The sequence below is a fragment of the Seriola dumerili genome, unplaced genomic scaffold, assembly GCF_002260705.1.
Source record: "Seriola dumerili isolate Sdu_G_001 unplaced genomic scaffold, Sdu_1.0 BDQW01000309.1, whole genome shotgun sequence".
NCBI classification, from domain to species: Eukaryota; Metazoa; Chordata; class Actinopteri; order Carangiformes; family Carangidae; genus Seriola; species Seriola dumerili.
The window spans coordinates 2405851-2425844 of record NW_019174564.1 but is presented as its reverse complement, the minus strand read 5'-3'; the positions used below and the strand labels follow the sequence as shown (position 1 = coordinate 2425844).

Sequence of the window (19994 nt, the reverse complement as noted above, 5' to 3'; positions counted from 1 at the left end):
CTAAAAAAAAAAAAAAAAAAGAAAAAAAAAAGTGTCCTGTCTCCTTTTGAGCAAATATACTGTTGAGTTTCTTGGCTGGCTGGAAATGAGCAATTCATTGAAGGGAACAGCCTTTATTATTCAATGGGGATTATCTCATTGCTGGTACAAATTATTGCTCAAGGAGAGATGCGCATGTGGTTATGGCATAAAGAGATCCCATATGTCATGTGGTTTTTCATTTTTTTTTATCCAACAGCAAGATTCCATCTATAAAATGCTGTATAATTCCATTAACCAACAATGAAGCAGTTTTGAGACACAGCTAGAGTTTTGTACAATTTCAAAAGGTATGTCTCAGCCATACATTTGGAAAAAAGAGAACTGATAAGCATTGATAGTGATGCACTGCTTTCAATACTCCTGGCTGGTGACTTTGTAAATCATTTTATAAATATTAATAACTGGATTTTAAGAAATGAATCAAACAGTAAAACGTTATTTGTATAGCACTTTTCATACAGGTTAGTGCAGTTCAAAGTGCTTCACAGATGACTGATAAGCTCAAAAGAAGAGGACAAATGAAATAAGAAAGCTGACAATGAGATACGATAAAATAGATTTAAAAAGCTATAATAACTAGCAAAAAAAAAGACATTAAGACATTATTAAATCAATAAGTTTTCGGGTTTATTCTAAAAATTAATTTTACAAATATGACTTCAAATCAATATGATAATTTCAAACTTTTACCTCGATTACAATTAATGAATGATTACTTTGGAACTTATTGGTCTCTCTCGTTTTTCTTTTTTTTTTTTTGAGGCGTGCACTCTTAATATTCGCCAAAGGGATTGTGTTCCAAGTGATTAAAAAAAGATTGTTGGTGTAACCTTTGGTCGCTATCCGTGTTGCATTCACCACTGTCTGGTAGTCGAGCCGTGACTGATAAAACCCCAATCAGGAGGAGAAGCAGTTGTCTGTGTCAGCGTGTCAAAAAGTCTCAGTTTCTGCCTGTCCACTACAAACGCAACCCCATGAATTCTCAAACTAAAACGGGGTCAGCAGAGTTTCCAAAAGTCTCGGTTTTAGGAGCTTGAAAACTCCAGAGCAGTGTGGACGCCAGGCGTTAACATAGCAGAAGTAATGAGGCTTAGTGTCTGTGTTTTGTGTCATCTAGATCACCCGCTTCACTTTGAGTGAATGCGGACAAATGTTAGTCGGACGTGGCGGAGGCGAGACTAAACACAAGGTATTTTTTTTAAAGCAACAGTTCATGAATGCACACATTGGGGAAAGTATTAACCGAACTAACTGACACGAGCAACACTGTTCTTTCAGCTGGTGCCATTTTATATTTCATATTATGGAAGGGGAATGCCACTTTTCTTTTGTAGTATGAAAAATGTTCTGTTTCTTGGTTGTGTCTCATGTCTGAGTGGAATTTGTGAGGTCACAGTCTGCTGCACCAGGTCATAGTCAACTCAAATCTACAGTCTCAGATTGATGAGTGAGGTTTACTTGAGAGCAGAAGTTTAATCCTTGAACACTTTACTATCAGTTACAACACTATGAACGTGACATGAAAGCATATTTTAATGGTCACTGCATATATATGTCCTAATGTAGATGTGATAGTATATGATTTAATACATGATGATAATGATTTACATTTTACTAACAACCCAGAGCCAATTCTTCAGTCAGGTATGAAAGAAATATCACCTTTTAGCAGTGGTTCAAAGAAATTGCTTTTACTTTTTGAGAGATAAAGTTTTTTGTGGTCAAGGCTAAAATTCAATTTAACAAAGTGCTGATTAGTTTGGACGAATGCTTTTAATAAAAGAGATTGAAGAAAGATATGGAGTCGTGTTTTATTAAGTTCAGACTAGCAAAAAAAAAAAAAAAAATCCTTCAGGTTTTTGAAAGAGCACACATTCTGTCAAGCTCCATAAACAGATTGTGTTGAACATACAGCTCAAAAACTGATGCGAAATCTCTCAGTCTCCACAGGTTCAGTGTACGGCAATATGTGAGCAAATTCCAAATGCAAAAGAAAAAGCACAACTGTGCAAACTGATTTTATATTTAATTACAAATACCCCAGCACCTTATGTGCTTGGATGGTAAGAATACTGCAGTGCCTGCCATTCAGCCTCCATCTGATGCTACATAATGCCAGGTCTTGAAAAGTGTCAAACAGGACGAAAAAAACTCATAAATGCACAGCTCTTATTGTGCACTCAGCTTTAATACTAATCAACATGTGGATTGGCTACATGCTGACACTTTGCATTCTGACCATTTGGCATGTTAACAATGACCACTTGCAAAACTGTGCTGTCTGTACTTTACATGTAATTGCTGCTCCTTTTCTCTTATGCAAGCAGGGAGATACCATTTTTAGAAACAAAGAATCACAGTGTATTTAAAGCCCTCCACTTAAAGCTACAAAGGGGGCCTTTTAGTGCGTGGGGAGGCATACAGGGAATATTTCTTAACGTTATTAATACAGCACGTGACTATAAACGTGAAACAAAACATCAGCCGTTGATTTTTGCTTGTTATGAGCTTCAGATGTCCCAATTATGCTTAACTATTTCACCCGCTCTCATTACTAACAGTGCACACATGAGGTTAATTAGCTACTGCGGATGGACAAAAGCATATCTCTCTCTCACATCCTTGACTTGGATATTCCTCATGTCCACTGCAGGCCTGTGTTATGTGTTGCTGAAAGCAGCCTTAGATCTCACATCAAGCCCATGTGAATGTGAAAGACCTATTGATGGGGTAGCACAGCCTCAGGATCCAAACAAGAGATGCCTCTGATTCAGGAGCGTGCGGTGGCACAGAGGCGGCTGATAAAGCACCAGTTTATGTGCTATCAGGCCCCGCAGGGGTCAAGCTTTATCCCATACCATCATATCAGGCCTGTGCACAATGTTGAATAGGAAGACAGTGGGAGCTAATACAGGTTGGTTATCTCAAGTTCAAAATGCCAACAGGGTCAGCTGTGGTTGAAGTGGCCCAGATTGCTGGTAGTTCATCAGGTGCAGTTACAGCCAAAAGCTGTGAGGAGGAAATGAGGAATGAGGAGAGGAAATTATTTCAAAGGCAGGTGTGATATTAGGAGTGTTGCTTTGTGTTGGCCTAGTGCAGGTCATTCTGTCTTGTTAGTTGAAGTTTATATCAGTGAAGCAGACACATTGTTTTTTGTCAGACTGAAAGGTACAGAAAAAAGATAAAAAAAAAAGGAAGTGATGATAAGGTTCTTCTCACAGAAACTGGAAACAGTTGGCAACAGTTTCCTGAGCTTCTGTCAAAATATTTTGTTAGGTAAATCATTGCAATGCAAGATGTGCAAACCTAAATATACAGTAAAAAGTGTAAATTACCCCCAGTTTACACAAAGAATAAACTAATAAACTAATTTTGCTAGAACCTGTTTTATTTAGCATGTAACACTGCAACTCCGATCACATATTTTTTATGTTGCCAGCAAATTACTTCTGGCAATTGATTTTATATACACACAGTATATATTATTAATCTCATATTACCAACGATGATAACTTTTTTATATTATTAACACCACATCTAAAAGTATCTATGTATTTATCTATCTAAGTATCTAAACATCCTTTTTTTAATGACATTTTAAAGTCAGATTAAACCTTTTTCTAAACTAAGAAACAGTTGCAGCAGACCAAAAACGCATTCATTTGAATGCACAATGTTCTTTCCTTCCTTTTGGCTGACAAAACACATCTCGAGATGGAAATAATTACCATGGAGGTTCTTCCCCATCATGCCTCTCTGTGTTTTAGCGCATCTTCCTTTTGTGTGATTTCACGTTCAATTATTTATGAATGAAATAGCAGTTTTCAAGTGTTAATAATTCATAGAAATGCCCAAATGGCTAGGCAGGCGAAAGAGTAAATGGTAGAGGGACTGAGGGTATTGTGGTGCTTTATGGTCTCCATTTATCTTCTGTAATTATTAATCCTTTGTTTTACGAAGATGAAACTGAGGCAACAGGGCTGTCATTAGCAAATAAGCTGTACCATGACTGTCTAATTTCAGATCATTATCACAACAATAAGAGGTAAATAACGATGCAAGGAAACTGGTCCTTTTTTTTTTTTATTTCAAAGGCTTGCTCAATGTGGAGCATCCCATCCGTGAAACTGCTGTGCATTACTATCATATGGAGGAATCTGGTGCAAAGTTTTGGCTGTTTTTATATTGGAAAAAACAGGCATGTAAAGAAATGCCCAAAAAGGCAACAGTAGGAATGCCAGTCATCCTCTGTCTGCAGCACGTCTATCCGTTAATGTATAAAATAGATGATTTGTGCCTCAGTAAATTTGAAATGCCAAAATCCAATCTCAGATGAGTATTTCCACTGGGTGCGGTATTTAGTTATCTTCCCTCCAATTAGTACCTCTGAACGTATCCCATTGTCTGGCATGTCAAAGACGCTGTACCCACTGAGGCAGTTAAAACAAATATGAAATATGTGTCTTAAACCTGGTTTACTAAAGCAGCTAGAAAATGAATTGCAAAGCAGTGAAACTACATATAATCTTGACGCCCCAATGTGAATATAAATCACAGGGAAGTAAGCACTTCATAGAGAAGCAATAGAAAACCCAAATGATGAAAACTAAATCAATAAAGCCATTACTTTGAATATGGTTTTCATAACACAGATGTGCTCTTGTTTCTTATGTCTCTGAGGCAATGATCCAGTACAGAACAGAGTATTATTATTCAAAACTGGTATTTCAACAACAGCATTCTTGTAGATATTAGCAGCCTAAATATCTGTGAAGATTCTCGGTCATCCTAGGTCATGGTACCTCTAAGTGCTATATGAAGGCAACAGGACTTGCTTGGAGTTCTGACTGGCTTCCTCAGTTAGTCTCAGGTATTAACCTCTTGTGGGATCATCAAGACTTTGAGAGTCGTTCAGGTTACATGTGAGTCATTGACGAACACGGCAATCATGTGAGTTGTGGGGGCGAGGGAGTCATGGTGTAAATGGGTGTTAAGCCACCTGGGGAGGGATCTGAAGACTGTATTGTAGGTGGCTGATAAGAGGTTCCGTTGCCAACCTCCTCTGTTTGATGTAGATGACTTCTTTCACTCCTTTCACTTCTTCTCTGGCCAAAATGTGGACACTGTTGTTCTTAAACCAGCGTCCCTTGTCCTTTAGATGTAGGTGAACGGCTGACCAGAGGAACTGGGTCTCCTGTGTTCTGCCGTGTGCTTGTGAAGCAGTTGTTTTGTTTCCGCAACGGGGAGATCTGTGCATTCATCGCTGCATTTAAGTGTAAACAACACATTGCTCTGCTTATGGACGGATGTTTTGTCTTTAGGGTGGACAAGTGTCTTCCTCAGAGTATTTCTGGGCTTTGACGAAGGCCCACTTTTTAAGTGCTTCCCTGATGTGTTTTTACTCCTTCTCTTTCCCCTCTGTCCTTGTGGGCAGGTTCTGAGCCCTATGTTGTAGGGTTCTGATAACCCCCGGCTTGTGCTCCAGTGGGTGGTGAGAATCAAAGAGTAAATATTGATCTGTGTGTGGGTTTTCTGCAACACAGATGGAATGCAACCCAAATGCATCTTGGATATGAAGTTATAATTTTCATCTTTCTTTTTGCTTCGGTCTGTTTAAATATGATGATCCAAACGCCCCCTGAAGATTGCTTTAGTGTAAATTCTGTGCTATCCAAAGCACAGAATATTTTAAAATTACATCCCTAATCTCTAGGACTGTGTTTCCCACAGGGAGTGAATATTTTTCGTCTACTAAAAGGGCGCATTGTGTTGCTGGACTTAAATCTCCCAGGTAATTATCTTTTCTCTTGATGGCATCACTGGGCTTTTCCTTTATTAATGGAGATCATAATGCTGTGTGGATGGGAGTAATTTCCCAGACTCTGAGGAAATCTTGGCTTTGGAAGATTCATAGTGATACCACATCATTTGTGTCCCTAGGTGAATGATCTAACATGATAGAAGTGAGCAGTATCAGTGGATACGTACGCAACACAGATAGAGTGCTGGCATCAATCTTTACATGTGATGGAGCTATGAGACGTGCGATACAGTATACTCACTTCGTTAAGAGTAAAATGCCTTGGAAATACAAGGAAGGAAGGGACTCGTGGTGGTTGCTTAAATAATTAAGCATCCATCAACTATTCAGGAATTTCCTGTGGTTTGACTAAAATCAATAGTTTTGCCCAACTCTTTCCCTCCTGCCTTCATTCATTTCTTTCCCCTCGCTGACCCTCAATTCATGATTAAAATTATCTTCACGGATGCTACATTTTTATTATTGACTTTCAACAGTGACATTATGAGAGGAGTTACCTATCGTAGTCCTTTCATCTGTGATCAGTGGTAGCATACAACACTAGCAGAAGATCAACACAGATATTAAAGAAAGAGTAAATTAGACAAATAAGAAAGCATCTTGAAGTTTCCACAGGGAAATCTGAAGGGCCTAAGCGATAGATAAGACCATAATTCAACTATGTGGTGGCAGAGGGTGGCAACTACCCAGAATGAGTAGAATTTTATTGCTGTAATTCTACCTTCCTCTTCTTCTAATCACAAGGCTGACAGATAAAAGCTTTTGTACTCACACGTCATCCACGAAACAAGGGTATGGCATTTGCTGGACAAAAACACCGAGGGGTTGGGTCTTTGACGTTTGCACTCGTATAATGCCATGGTCCATCATATCCTGCAGGTAGGCGAAGCCTCCCCATATATAGCGCAGGTCGTTAAAGGATTTGTCTCGGGCCCCGGGAGACCATAACCTTATTAAAAGCAGACACACCATGATCTGTCTTAGCAAAGGGTGTGGAAACCACAACTAGAAAGAGTCAGAACTACTGACTACAGTCAGAAATACTGTCAGAGAATCATGGCTGTTTTTACAGGTGATATTTTTAGATAGTAAACTTTAAAAGACAAGAAAAGATCATATTCTCTGGCTAGCAGAAAGGACAACACAACTTTCTTGCTAAGAGTTTAACAAGAAGACCAAAACTACTCTCATGTCTGTGCATGAAATATGGAGCTAAAGCCTGCACGTCATTAGCTGACTTTAGCATCTGCTTGTCATTTTGTTACCTTTTGACAGAGCCAGGCTAGCTCTGTCCACCTCCTTCCTGTCATTATGCTGAAGTTAAATAAGAAGCTAGAGCCAGGAGACAGTAAGCTTAACTTAGCATAAAGACAGTAAATAGTATAAAGGTTTACTGATTTTGAGTTTGTTTGTTTTTACCTTTGGACAAAGCCAGGCAAGCTGTTTCCCCCTTTCCAGTCTTTATGCTAAGATGATTTAATCATCTCCTGACTATAGGCTAATAATTAGTTACAAATATGAGCATTTCCTTGGCATCTAACTCAAATAATTATATTTCTTGAAATATTAAATTATTCCTTCAACAATATTTTAATAGGTGTGATGATAGTGCCCTACTGAGCTGTTTCACATACCTGTCTTTCACTTTGTTTGTACGCTCTACTTCATCGATGTCCATGCGGATTTTGTACTCGACATAAGGAGTGGGTTGGCTGGCGTCGGGTTGGAGGTTTCCAAAGACAACACTGGCCCAGTACGTATCATTCTTCAGAAGCTCCAGTGCTTTGCTCACCAGATGGGCTTCAGTGGGGGCTGCCTCAAACTTATTCAGGTCTAAACACTGTGAAGAAATACAGAAATGCCTTACTTTTTTCAATAACAATACATTAAATCATTCCCATTTTATATATAAATCTTTAGTATCTATAAAAGAGAAAATAAAAAAGAGGCAGGCAGGAACTCACTGGCAGAATGGCAGATGGATATTTGGCCAAAAGTATCACTCAGCTATTGACTAAACCACGCAGAGTGCAGTTCCAAATTATCTGGAGCTGCCAGGGGGTGGGAAATGTTTTGGGCTTCAGCAGAGACAAGCAAATGAGATACAGCCTCGCTAGCACTCCCTGTTCTGTAGCCTTGTCCCTCTGTTTCACGAGACGATAATGAGCAAGCCATCCTGGGAGGCAGTCACACCTGACAGCTGTCCTCACATCTCAGTGCTGCAATAGTTTTATCATTTCTCCCCCAGGATTCTCTAGTCTGTATTCTATATCAAGCTATGGTGGGAAACAAAATATCATAACAGCATTTGTTCAGTACATGCTAGTCAGGGTATCAGAGCAGTGGAATGGTTGCATGAGCCCAGAGTTTGGACCAGTGCCGAGCGAAACGTATGGAAGAAAATGCTCTACATAAACCAGATGACAGGAGTTACATGTTAACCATGACATCTGGTGACTAATTTAAATCATGATAGACATTTATTTTAAACTACTTGTAGGAAAACATGATTTTCTTACTGGTATATTTACAGTAATTAAAGATATTGCAGTTTACTGCATTTACAAAAGTGTGTTTGCAATCTATGTTGAAATGCTTTGTGTCCCATCTTGAACACCATTCTCTGTTTCTCCAAACCCTACGAGCAATGGTGCTCTTTAAAGAGATAGAGCATGTTTATGCATTTAGTTCTTTGTCTCTAACCACTGGATTGGTAGCTATGGCTAAGCTGTCTTGTATCAACAATCTGACTTCAGCTCTGGACTGAGAAACTCTTCTCACTGATATCTTGCCCAATCCCATTTTGGCCTAATTCAGAGGAACATCGATGGGCAACGTATGCAGCTGTGCAGCCAAGGTTGTGTCGTGCTTCCAGTGCCGGCGCCGCTGACAGCTGATAGTTAAGTGACAGCATTAACATGACTGGATCTCCATGACATTATTAACATATGATGCTGGTCAAAGGGTTGTGTGACTGCTAGGAATCAGTTCCGTGGAGGACATCACACACTACAAATCAATTTAATCCTCTCGTGTAGGAGAGACTTCAGGAGTCAGAGTATATCATACAGCACAGTAGGGTTGTCCTTATATTAATGTTTAAAGAAATGATACTGTAATGCAGTGCAACATCCTCAGTAAGCACCAGACTAGTGTCATCTGAAGCTGCTAATGAAGTTTTATTCCCAGGGGTATGAAGATGATGTAATGGCATTGTTTGCTGCTGTTGCTACTGCCACGATCCCTTCATAATGACCTGTTATGCTGTTTACATGACTCTTGGTATTCTTATTCATATTTTAGAAATCCCACCATTAGTCCCATGATCCTGTTAAACTGTGGGGCAGTTCACAAGTGACACAGGGGTTTGTGGCTCTAATTTGGGCTTGTGCTATTAACGAAATGCAGTCTGATTCTTTAGTATTCATGCTGGCACGTCAACTTATAAAATGACGATAGATTTCTGGGCAACTCGAGTTAATGTAGATTATTATTTCAAGGGTACAATTTAGTACTTAGTGAGTACATATTATTAAACAGTGTATGTCTTCTGTGTTCTGTATCTGCACATTTGATTTGTGTTAGCTTGTTTTTCTCGATATACAGTATGCTTTAGTAATCCTTGCTCTAAAGAGGGATTGTTGTTGGTTATTCACCATACAGACAGCACATGCAAATCCAGTCACCAAAAATAATATAATCAGTCTAAATTATATTTTTAATCAGATGTTAGTCTTAAATATTTGTTATGAAAAAAGCATTTTTTTCTAATTTTCATTCTAGTGTATCATAATAGGCCTAAGTTCCATTACTATATAATACCCAATGGATATTATGTGCTTACAATTTGTTGACAGTGCTGACAGTTTATACTCTTCAGCCCTAGACTGCAAGAAGCTCTCTATTTCCCCTACACATGTATATACCCAGAGAAGAGGACACCACAGTAAAAGATGTCTAATAACTGTCGCTATCCTGGTATCAATTTTGAGCAATGCAATTCGCATTAGGGCAGAAAATAGAATGTATTATGTCGGAATTTCAATGGCCGTGTATGGCTAATCCCAAGGGCCCAACCTGCCATCTTACCTGCCAGAGGAGCTTCGTGGCAGGGGGTGTGTGGGGGCTTTGTACATGGCTTCTGCTGCAAACTGTGCCACAGATCAATATATCAATGTCAACCGTGTGTGTGTGTGTGTGTGTGTGCGGGTGTGTATATGTGTGTGTGTGTGTGTGTGTGTGTGTGTGTGTGTGTGTGTGTGTGTGTGTGTGTGTGTGTGTGTGTGTGTGTGTGTGTGTGTGTGTGTGTTCCTACGTAGAGACACCGCTCTGTTTGATGCCATTACAGATTCACTATAAGCCCATAACAATGGTTTTCATGATTATTGTGGAAACAATGAAGTGACAGATATTCCTGTGAATCTGACAGTTTGCTAAGTCAAAAATATTAAAGATTAATGAATAAAAGACCGAAGTCTTTTCTGCTTGTTCTCTAAAAAATACAATACCCGATAGATTGAACAAGACAAAAAAAGCCGCACGTCATCTGGAAAAGGCTTGATTTCTGTTTGAACAGCAGCAGAGCACAGACACAGCCACAAAAGAGCTAGGAAACAAAAAAGCACAGTGCTAAACATGGATACATTGTGTCTTAGATGCAAAGCACCCTGCTTACACTCTGTAGCACCCCTGGTGTTCTGCCAGAGTTGTGTGACAGTCGTGAAAAGAAAGATACAGGAGTAAATTAAAGTGCTGCAATTATGTCAGAGACACAGGACTCTTGCCAGATCACTGTCTGAAGTCCGTAAGTAAAAGTATGAGTGGGAATTGAATAGCTGATACTGCTTGTTTACATATCCTGCCTGGGAAATTGCCATTGATGCAGTAAAATAAATTGCCATCAATATTTAATGTGTAAGATGCTGCTCAGCTTGGCTTAAGTTAGCTAAACTGTATCATGTTTTTTTTTAGCAAACCAACAACCCAGAAAAGAAAGCTGATACAACAGGAATTCACAACAGCTTCACATAGTTTTGTTCGAGCACTTTAAATGTCAAAAATCCCCAACTCCTGCCTTATGAAACCATATGGGTAATATTAGGTGAATTGAGTAAATGACATAGAATGGAGTGGATAAAAGAGAACAGTGGAAGGACAGAAAAAATATGTGTTGTCAATTTTCCTCACCAGTGAGAATTATGTTTTAAAAAACCTTAAATGTCATAGAACAGCTTTTTCTTTTCTTTTTTTTTGAATCAAATGTCTCACTTTACCAGAAAAACTTATACAGCCCTCTGTGCAAGAGCGAGCTGGAAGCCAGGTTCATGAGGTGCTTTGCATTTAATGAAAGACAGAGAAAATAATTACATACACCAAGGAAGTTGGAGAGGAGCTTCAGGATCTGTGTAGTGGTGTTGTAAACATCCCGCCAGTCGTAGGGCGGCATGCCGGGTGGACGGTCCTCAGGAGGCCCATTGTAGAGGAAGTTGGCCAGCTGCTCGGCCGTCCATCCTGTGCCGTTGAGACGCTGGTTGAGGGCAGCAGCAAACACTGGGTTCGCCAGCAAAGCCTAATTTTGGGGGGAAGATGGTTTTAATTACAGTTACAATGGTTACCAGTGAGAGGTCTGGATTGAATGTGGCATGAATGCAATGGAATCTGAATGAGAAGCAAATGGGTTTTAAAAGAACAATGTATTATTTCAGAAGAAGAAGCATGAGAGGTCAGCTTTGTTCTATGGTGCCGCTGACATTCATTTTTCTGCAGAATTAATTAGAAGCATTAAGATAGATGGCACTGTTGTACTTCAGGCTCTGGGATGCACATCAGCTATTCTCACAGCGAAGTAGTGCTCATGTACCTAGTACACGTAGCATGTATGTGCATGCACGCATGCGCACGCACTCATACACACTCACACACACACAGCATAATATGCAAATGTGCATGGTGCAGACACTTGTACATGAGGGTTAAAATGAATGCAAATTAAAACTGCCTGTGAACAAATACACATACATAAGAACACACAAATAACATACACACCCACACACACATGAACACACCAAAGAGTCAGGAAAATACAGACTCCATTCTCTCAATTCTATTCACTAACATGATAAGAAACATGTATGTGATGCCTCTTCCTGTCATCTCAGGCTGTGGATCAAGCTGCAATTGACCTGCTCATGCGACGGATATTAAAGGTGATATGCCGATCTGGGAGCAAATATAACCCTACGTATGTGCCATACGTGAATATGTATTTTTGTTGTGAGAAATAAAACAATAGCTCTTGTGTAAGAAGGTAATTTTACGCCCACCTGTTTAAATGCATTGTCGTCTGTTTAGTAGCCACAACCCCTCAATTCCACCCAGTATTTGCATATTTCCTACTGCTGTGAATTGAACACCCGTGACACTGTTCCTGTAATGAGGGTGTTACTACATAAACTTATATTAAACAAAAGAGTGATAATTTACCTGTCATGTCGACACAGGAATACTGAATGAGAATTTAAAACCCACGGAGATAATAAGGTATTTAAATCAACCATTCAATACGATTTGTAATTTTAGCGCAGCGCCATTTCCCAACCTAATCTTCATATTGTAGTGGTGTCTAATTGGTCTGAATTCCAGTTCGGTGTGCTTGTATGTGCATGGTTCACATTTTAAAGTGGACCATGTGGACGCTGACTTTTTGGAGAGAAAGGGCACTGTGCGTCAATCAAGATTTGGGCCTCTAAAGTGTGAAATTCTGAGTTGAGATTCAGATATATTCTGGCCAGTGCGCTCAGTGGCATTTCAGTGTCAACACTTCTGATGATATTCTGCTTAACCTTAGGACAAAGTGTCAAATTAAGTAATCTCTATGCTGCATGCGACCTTTTAAAAAATCAGTACGGCCATCTTAGTGGGTGCTACATTAAGGGTATGACCCATCAAAAAATGTGTGTATTTTAAATCTGTAAGTCATTTTTGAAATTGTAGAAGCAGAGTCATGCTGGCAAACTGACTGTGACTGCTCAGTCTCTGTAGTCTTCACCCAGCTACGAGCGCATTTGCCTTAATGATCAGTGGCATTTGGCCCAGAGAGTTGCAGAAATGCCATTTAACCTTGTTGGTCATGTGTCAAATGAAACTGTTTGTCATGAGGGTTTTCAAGTGAAGAAATTAAATGTATTTTCTGGCTTTTATAAACAGAGGAAATCAGTTCCCAGTGGCAAATTGCCTGTGAGAGCTCACTCTGATCTATGTAATGTTTTTACATAGGTGACATGATAGTGCACCAGTCTTGACATTTGCTGAACTGTAAATTCAATGTTCATGACATAAATGTTGTTTTATACAAAGAGAGCAGTTCCTCTCTATGTTTTAGGATTCAATTAAAGTCTTAAGTTTAGGATAACGTCCTTTAGGGATCAATTTGTAGAATTCAGACCCCATTTTCGATGCTATTAATGGTCTGCAATTTTCTGCAATAGCCATTTGATGTATTTACATTTAGCAATTACCTCTCTATATAGTAGTTTTTATCATGAGTCTTTTAATAGGGAGCCCACCATTCTTGCAGTGGATAAAAGTGCCTTCCCAAGTGCAATGGAAATGCAGCATGCATTTATTCCAATGTAATTTTATCTTATTAATGACATCCCTACCGTTATTAATAACAGTCGGTTTGCTCTCTTTACATCGTGTCAGAGCTGTATTAAGTTACTGCCAATGCAAATGAAACATCCTGCTGCTCCTGCTGTTTCACATTAAAAGTGTTTGTCTAGTGAAACAAAGTGTCTTTTGTTGTGAACAAATCACAGGAAAAGGAATGTATTAGTTATCAATGCTAGCACTAAGTGTAACTATTCATCAGAAAAGTGCGTACATAACAGTCAATTTTTTAGAATTTTTGTACAGCAGTTTTAAATATTGTGATGATCAATGGAAGAAGAAGGAGTCGTCTTGGTGCACTGTGAGATGGAGGGTTACACTGGAATATTACCTCCAACTCAGAAATTAAACCAACTTTACTGTGCCCTGCTATTAAAACAATGCAAGTTTGTTTGGCTGCACTGCAACAAATACACCACTTGCTCCTCTGTATTTTCTAACAAAGTGGCTGCTCCAGAATTGTGGGACCTGTAGTGCGAAACCACGCTTGCTGTTAAAACTAAAATCTTAAGGATTACAACTTCAATGTGTAAACACTAAGTAAAGACATCAGTAGCTTAGTCAATGTCAAACTTATTTTTCGACCAATTTCATCTGTAAGCCCTTTCAGGAGGATATGCTACAGTACAGTATGTCCTTCTATTCAGCTCTGTACCCTAAATCTTCTATCTTCTATCAAATGTAGTTGTGGTGGTGATGGTAATTGGTCCATCAACGTAAAACGTGTCTGCGACCTTGAAGGACCTCTGAAGATGACAAACCTCTGAAGCCACCATACATAGCGAGAGGTGGAGAGAGAAAGAGCTGGGCTGGGAGAAAATGAAGACAAAGGAGGATTGCCGGCCCATTTGTGTAAAGGTTAGGGCTAGGGTAATGAATACCCTGGCTATATGGAGCTCCCAATGTCTGCTTCCCTCCAGCTGCCTATAAGCTCATTTGGAGTGACACTGGAGTAATGTCAGTGTCAAGGAAATACGGCAAGAGGCAAAGAGAGAGAGAAGAGGAGCAGGAGGGAGAGAGAAAAGTGGTGGCAAAGAGTCCATGTCCTCTACTTCTATAGATAATCCTTTCTGCCAGGATGAAAATTATCCTGCACTTATACATAATTACTTTCCTCCCTCGGTTTCCACATCTAACAGAGAGGTACAACAAATTGATATACACTACATGTATATTCTCACCTGCATATATACAAGGCTCATCATTTTCATTTTTACAGATTTTTCCTGAAAAATAGATTTTTGAAAGAAGCGTAGTGTAGAGAACAATACTGTAGCATGTAGAGAAAAAGGTGCAATTGAGCTGCTGATCATGTGCCAGTCATTCTATGTAATTTAAAAATGAAAATAATGCATTTTTTTTTTCTTCAATAAAAACTAAAAATGGTGAGTTTCGGCATCACCATGAAGGTTGCCAGGCAACTAGAAAAGACTCCAAGAGGTCACTGTCACACCCAGTTTTGATGCATAGCTAATGGTCCCTGCCTGTATCAAATAAGAGTTTGCATGTATGTTACATGTTTACAATTTGAATAAGTGTAACCTTTCAAAGATTTTTTTTTTTTTTTAAATATGAAGTTTTCTCTGAAACCAGTCACAGTAAAAATCTAAGGTGTTAGTGCAGAGTCTTACCCGTATTGCATTCACTTGAGGACTATTTTGGAGGAAATCCCAGACACGTGGCCCAAGTTCATCCCACAAATCAGCGAGCTCCTTTAACATAGCCAAGGCATTGAATGTGCTGTTTGCCTGAAACAAAAAGAAAAACTATACTTAACAACATATTCATCTCACCTCTCCCTGACTGAAAGCATACCCACTGAGCCTCTTCCATTTGCTCTGAGCCAATCCAGACATGAAAGTACTCCACATCTGCACATTTCAGCTAATCCCCGGAGGAAGTCATCACATTGTAACACTGCCACCACCCATGGAGTTGAATGTAAATGGGGTTATTTACCCCTGAACATTGACTTGTAAACAATCTGACTATGTCTGTTGTGAAGAGAGCCTCCTGCGCCAACGTCGGGCCTCTTGCTGTGAAGTCTGCAGATCTTGCTCATGCTCATAATGTATTCTAAATGCAAAATCCTCACCGCCTGCCTGTTGTTTGTTTTGCTTATGCCGTTATCACATTGATGCTAGTATCTTGGAGAAATATCATGTCATGATAACACATTACATCCTTTGCATTCCATGAACAGGCCTCCTGACTAACTACTGGACTGTATTATTGTATTATTTAACGTTGTGTGTGTTTTTCATGCCCTAACTGGAGGCTTCTTCAAACTGATAATGTACTTCATCTGATCCTGTTCATACATGATATACACACACACATAGTATCTTAAACAAAAAAATGTCTGTTACAATAAAATTTCTGACATGAGCAACATATTCAGCTACTTTTGAAGTGCATGAAAAGCCAGTGTAAATTCACCGCATTTTTCTCTCTAAACTTACTTCCTTCACAATGAGGCGAGCAGCAGGTGTATCAGGTGTGTAGAGGACTTTGCCAAGCACTAACGGCTTGAAGGTGCTCCAAATGTTGCGCAGACCAGGTGTGCCCTCCAGGGTGTCGACTAAGGTCTGACAAAACGCATCTATAGACGAAAATAAGGGAGGTTATAAGACAGGGAAATTGAAGGAAAAACCAGAAAAATAACTCTAAATTTCTGAATCCTATGTGCACACAGCACGTATGGGAGAGGGGGAAAGAGGACAAACAAGCTTTGAGCTGTGCGGAATCACAGAATTTGAGGCAACCAAGAAGCAAACATGATAAATATTGCACATGAGTTTGATATTTATATGTCACTATCATAACAACCCTTTCAATACTTTTTCTCAACCCTGAGTGAGCAAATATGAACCATTAAGCAAACATTTTGACCTTTTAATATCATATTTATTAACAAAGCAGACATTTTTTAATAAATTAGAGACCTTTAGACAGACATATCACATTACCAATGCATCATAAATATCATGAACATTTTCAGAAACCAACGTTTGTATGATTAGAAAAACGATTGAGAAAAGCAAATTGTGTTAAATAAGTGTTAAATCAAATATTCCCATTAACTGTCAATATAACATGTGCAATGATACACAAAAACGGGCAGTTACACAACATTTTGATTTTTTTCCTACTTGAAACATTACTCATAAGAAATTCTGTTAATGATTAATGCTTGTTCTGGTTTTACAGCTGCACCCTTTGTTACATTTTCTTTTACTTCTGTAAGTTATTTTTATCCTCTGTGTGTTCTGTGTTTTTCTTGTTTGCTTTTTTGCCTAAATGTTCTTATTTCCCCCCATAAAGCCCTTTGGAACTTTCATGAAAAAAGAGCTCCAGAAATAAAGTTCACTGTTGGATGTGACTCCCTAATAATGTAGAGATGTGGTTTTGTGGCTAGCAAATCATTTGACGCCAGAAATGTTTTGTGATACGTTTTAGGTTGCACCCTAGCCCTTATATTAGGAAAGAAATACCAAGTACTTTAAATGCACCTAAAATAAATCATCTTTGTTGATTAAATAATTTTTCCTGCAGTCTGACATTGATAAGAAAGCTTACTATCTGATTCGCCATTGCTGCTGCTGCAACCAGGGAATGTGCCACCTGAATTTATCGAATGAAAAGCTTTCATGAAAGTGGATGTCGGGTCACTTTATTTCAGAACAGTGACCAGGGAGTTGCAAAGTGGATGTATTTACTAAAAGTTGGGGTTATTTAAAAATAAACACACACACGCACACAAACACACACACACACACACACACACACACACACACACACACACACACACACACACACACACACACAGGCAGAGGAAAACACGGAGACAAGAGCTCAGACCTGAGTAATAAGGAAAAGCTTCTACAGAGCAGAGGAGAAAAGTCAATATGCTCAGCAACAGAACAATCACTACTACTTTAACTTATCTGCCAGCGTGAATATTGCCAGGTTGGTAGAGAGCTGAATAGGTTACATGAGGACCCGCACTGAAAGTAATGGAACCTGGAGTAGGCAGAAAGCGTGTGCTGGGAGGGTGCCTGCATTGCTCTGATTGAAAATATGTGATTCCTGTAGCGTAGCACTTCATCAAACAATTGATCAACTCGCTGTGTCCTCGGCCAGTCAATTAGAACCGTCTGTCTTTCAGACCTGATGCTAACTGTCCTTTTTGTCCAGACACCTGTCATTACATCAGTGCCTTTTCATGTCCTTTTTTTTTTTTTTTTTTCATTTTTCCCCTGTCAGCACCGCATCAAGACTTCAATTTTCCTCTCCCACTCATCTCATCAGGACAACCATTTTCTCCATCGGGGAGATTTTAGCGGACATTTTCAGTGCAATTAAATGTTAGCCGTTCTGCCTGCTGGCCATCTTTCCCAGGTGCTCCAGGGAGGTCTGTGTGCAGAGAGCTAATGAGCTAATGGCCACCACCTAGTATGAGTCTGGCCAGCTGTTCCCTCCACAGACTGCACAGATGCAACTTCCTGCAATCATAACACTTGAAAGACAGGAAATGTGTGTGTCACACAGCTCAGTAGCCGTCAGCTCAGTAGACTGTTAGCTGTCTTTTGGAAAAAAAAAAAAAAGAGACTCCAAATTGTAAAAACTGAACATGAAAGACAAGATTAGACCAGTCACCATAAAGCAGTGGTTCCCAATCTAGAGGTCTGGACCCACGATGGGGTGCCAAGATAAACTCGAGCGATTACAAAATGATTAAAGATCTACACTGGAAAAATATTTCTGTTACACAAACTAATGTTTTTTCACAGCTTTTTAGTTTTTCCTTCTTTTTTCCTGTTTAATACCAGATGCTTTCAAGCCTCTTAAAATAATTCTCTTAAAACCATATGAAAAGAAAATAAAATTCCTTTTTGACTTGTAACACACATCCACTTAGAAGTTTTTGTATCTCTGTGCATCCTTGCGCATCCATCCTTGACAAACATTGCAGCATTTAAACTAGTCAAATAAATCTGTTTTGAAAATATTTTGTATTGAGGGAAATGCATTCAACAAGTATGTTAGACTTCAAGGATACACACTCCACCTGCTTGTTTACAAGCAAACTCCAGAGGGTACCTTTAACGTGGGGTCGCGGACAATGCTTCAATGTAAGGGGTCACAAGGTAGACATCTAGTGTGTGCAGGCAAACGCACTGTGTTTGAACTCTCTAAGCACTTCATAAGGAGCACCTGTACACCTGCTTCCTAATACAATTATCCAGTCAGCCAATCATGTAACAGCAGTGCAATGCATGAAATCCTGCAGGTACAGGGCAGGACCTTCAGTTTATGTTCACATCAATCAGAATGGGAAAAAATGATCTCAGTGACTTTGACCGTGGCGTGTTTGTTGGTGCCTGACAGGCATGGTTTGAGTGTTTCTGAAACTGCTGATCTCCTGAGATTTAACAGTCTGTAGAGTTTACTATGAATGTGGAAGAAACAAAGAACATCCAGCGGTGACAGCTGATGAGAGAGGTCAGAGGAAAATTGGCCAGACTATAGTTGGAACTGACAGAGAGGCTACAGTAACTCAGATAACCACTCTTTACAATTGCGGCGAGCAGAAAAGCTTCTGAGAATCGACATGTTGAACCTTGAGGCAGATGGGCTACAGCAGCAGAGGAGCCTGACGTGTTCCTTTAGCTGTCAGCCAAGAACAGAAACTGAAGTGAGCACGGGCTCAACAAAACTAAACACTGTCTGGTCTGATGAATCTTCACCTCATCCCCTGTGTCACCACCCCATCAAGCAGAACGTCGCGGGCACTCTTTGTCCTATGACATAGCCATATCCATATCCCTGTGGTCTGCACTAATTCAAAATTAGCTCACTGCAGCTGTCCTCGTACAGTTCAATATGTGTCTGCAACACATGTATATGTTTTCATTTGAAGCCCTCTGCATCTCTGGACACGTCTCTTGTGTTAACAGTATGCTTCCTTGTTTCATAAATATGTTATGTTATGTAAGTGATGATGACAACAGACAGCAGAGCACATGGGCCTTGACTAAAATGCTCAGACCAATAACAAGAAACAAAAAATAAAGAATTCTACTCGCCAACGAAGCATGAATATAGATAGCAGTGTCAAATGCATAGCACCCTAATATTAGGTATCTTTATTCATGGGAAAGAGATATCAGGTTCTGATATTTTGTGTGCTAAAGGGAGAATCAAATTATAGTGGTTACACATTCTCCAGAGCTGTGAGCGGTGTAGTTCTTTTTGACAACAGATCTTTACTTTATTACAAAACGGTGGCATGAAAGAACAAGAGAATCTGTTCTTTACACCAGGTTTAGCCACAGTCAAATAATTGCTTGGAGCCTCAAGTCAGCCCCTCAACTTACCTGGCAAATTTAATCAATTTGAGCTGCACCCTGGAGATGGGCTCAGTTCAGCACTACAGTGAGACAGCGCCGTTGACACACTA

The 19994-nt window shown here is 39.5% G+C and overlaps 1 protein-coding gene across 1 annotated transcript in view; it reads right to left on the bottom strand.

The window, feature by feature from the left end:
• The window catches only part of LOC111231607 (ATP-binding cassette sub-family A member 1-like), a 146165-nt gene that overhangs the window by 100642 nt on the left and 25529 nt on the right, over positions 1-19994 (bottom strand). Inside the window, exons 10-14 of the mRNA XM_022758766.1 lie at positions 15994-16133; positions 15163-15279; positions 11235-11432; positions 7498-7703; positions 6636-6812 (exon numbers count right to left, since the gene is read on the bottom strand). Of these exons, the coding sequence (XP_022614487.1) occupies positions 6636-6812; positions 7498-7703; positions 11235-11432; positions 15163-15279; positions 15994-16133 (838 nt within the window). The remainder of the gene's footprint in view (positions 1-6635; positions 6813-7497; positions 7704-11234; positions 11433-15162; positions 15280-15993; positions 16134-19994) is intronic.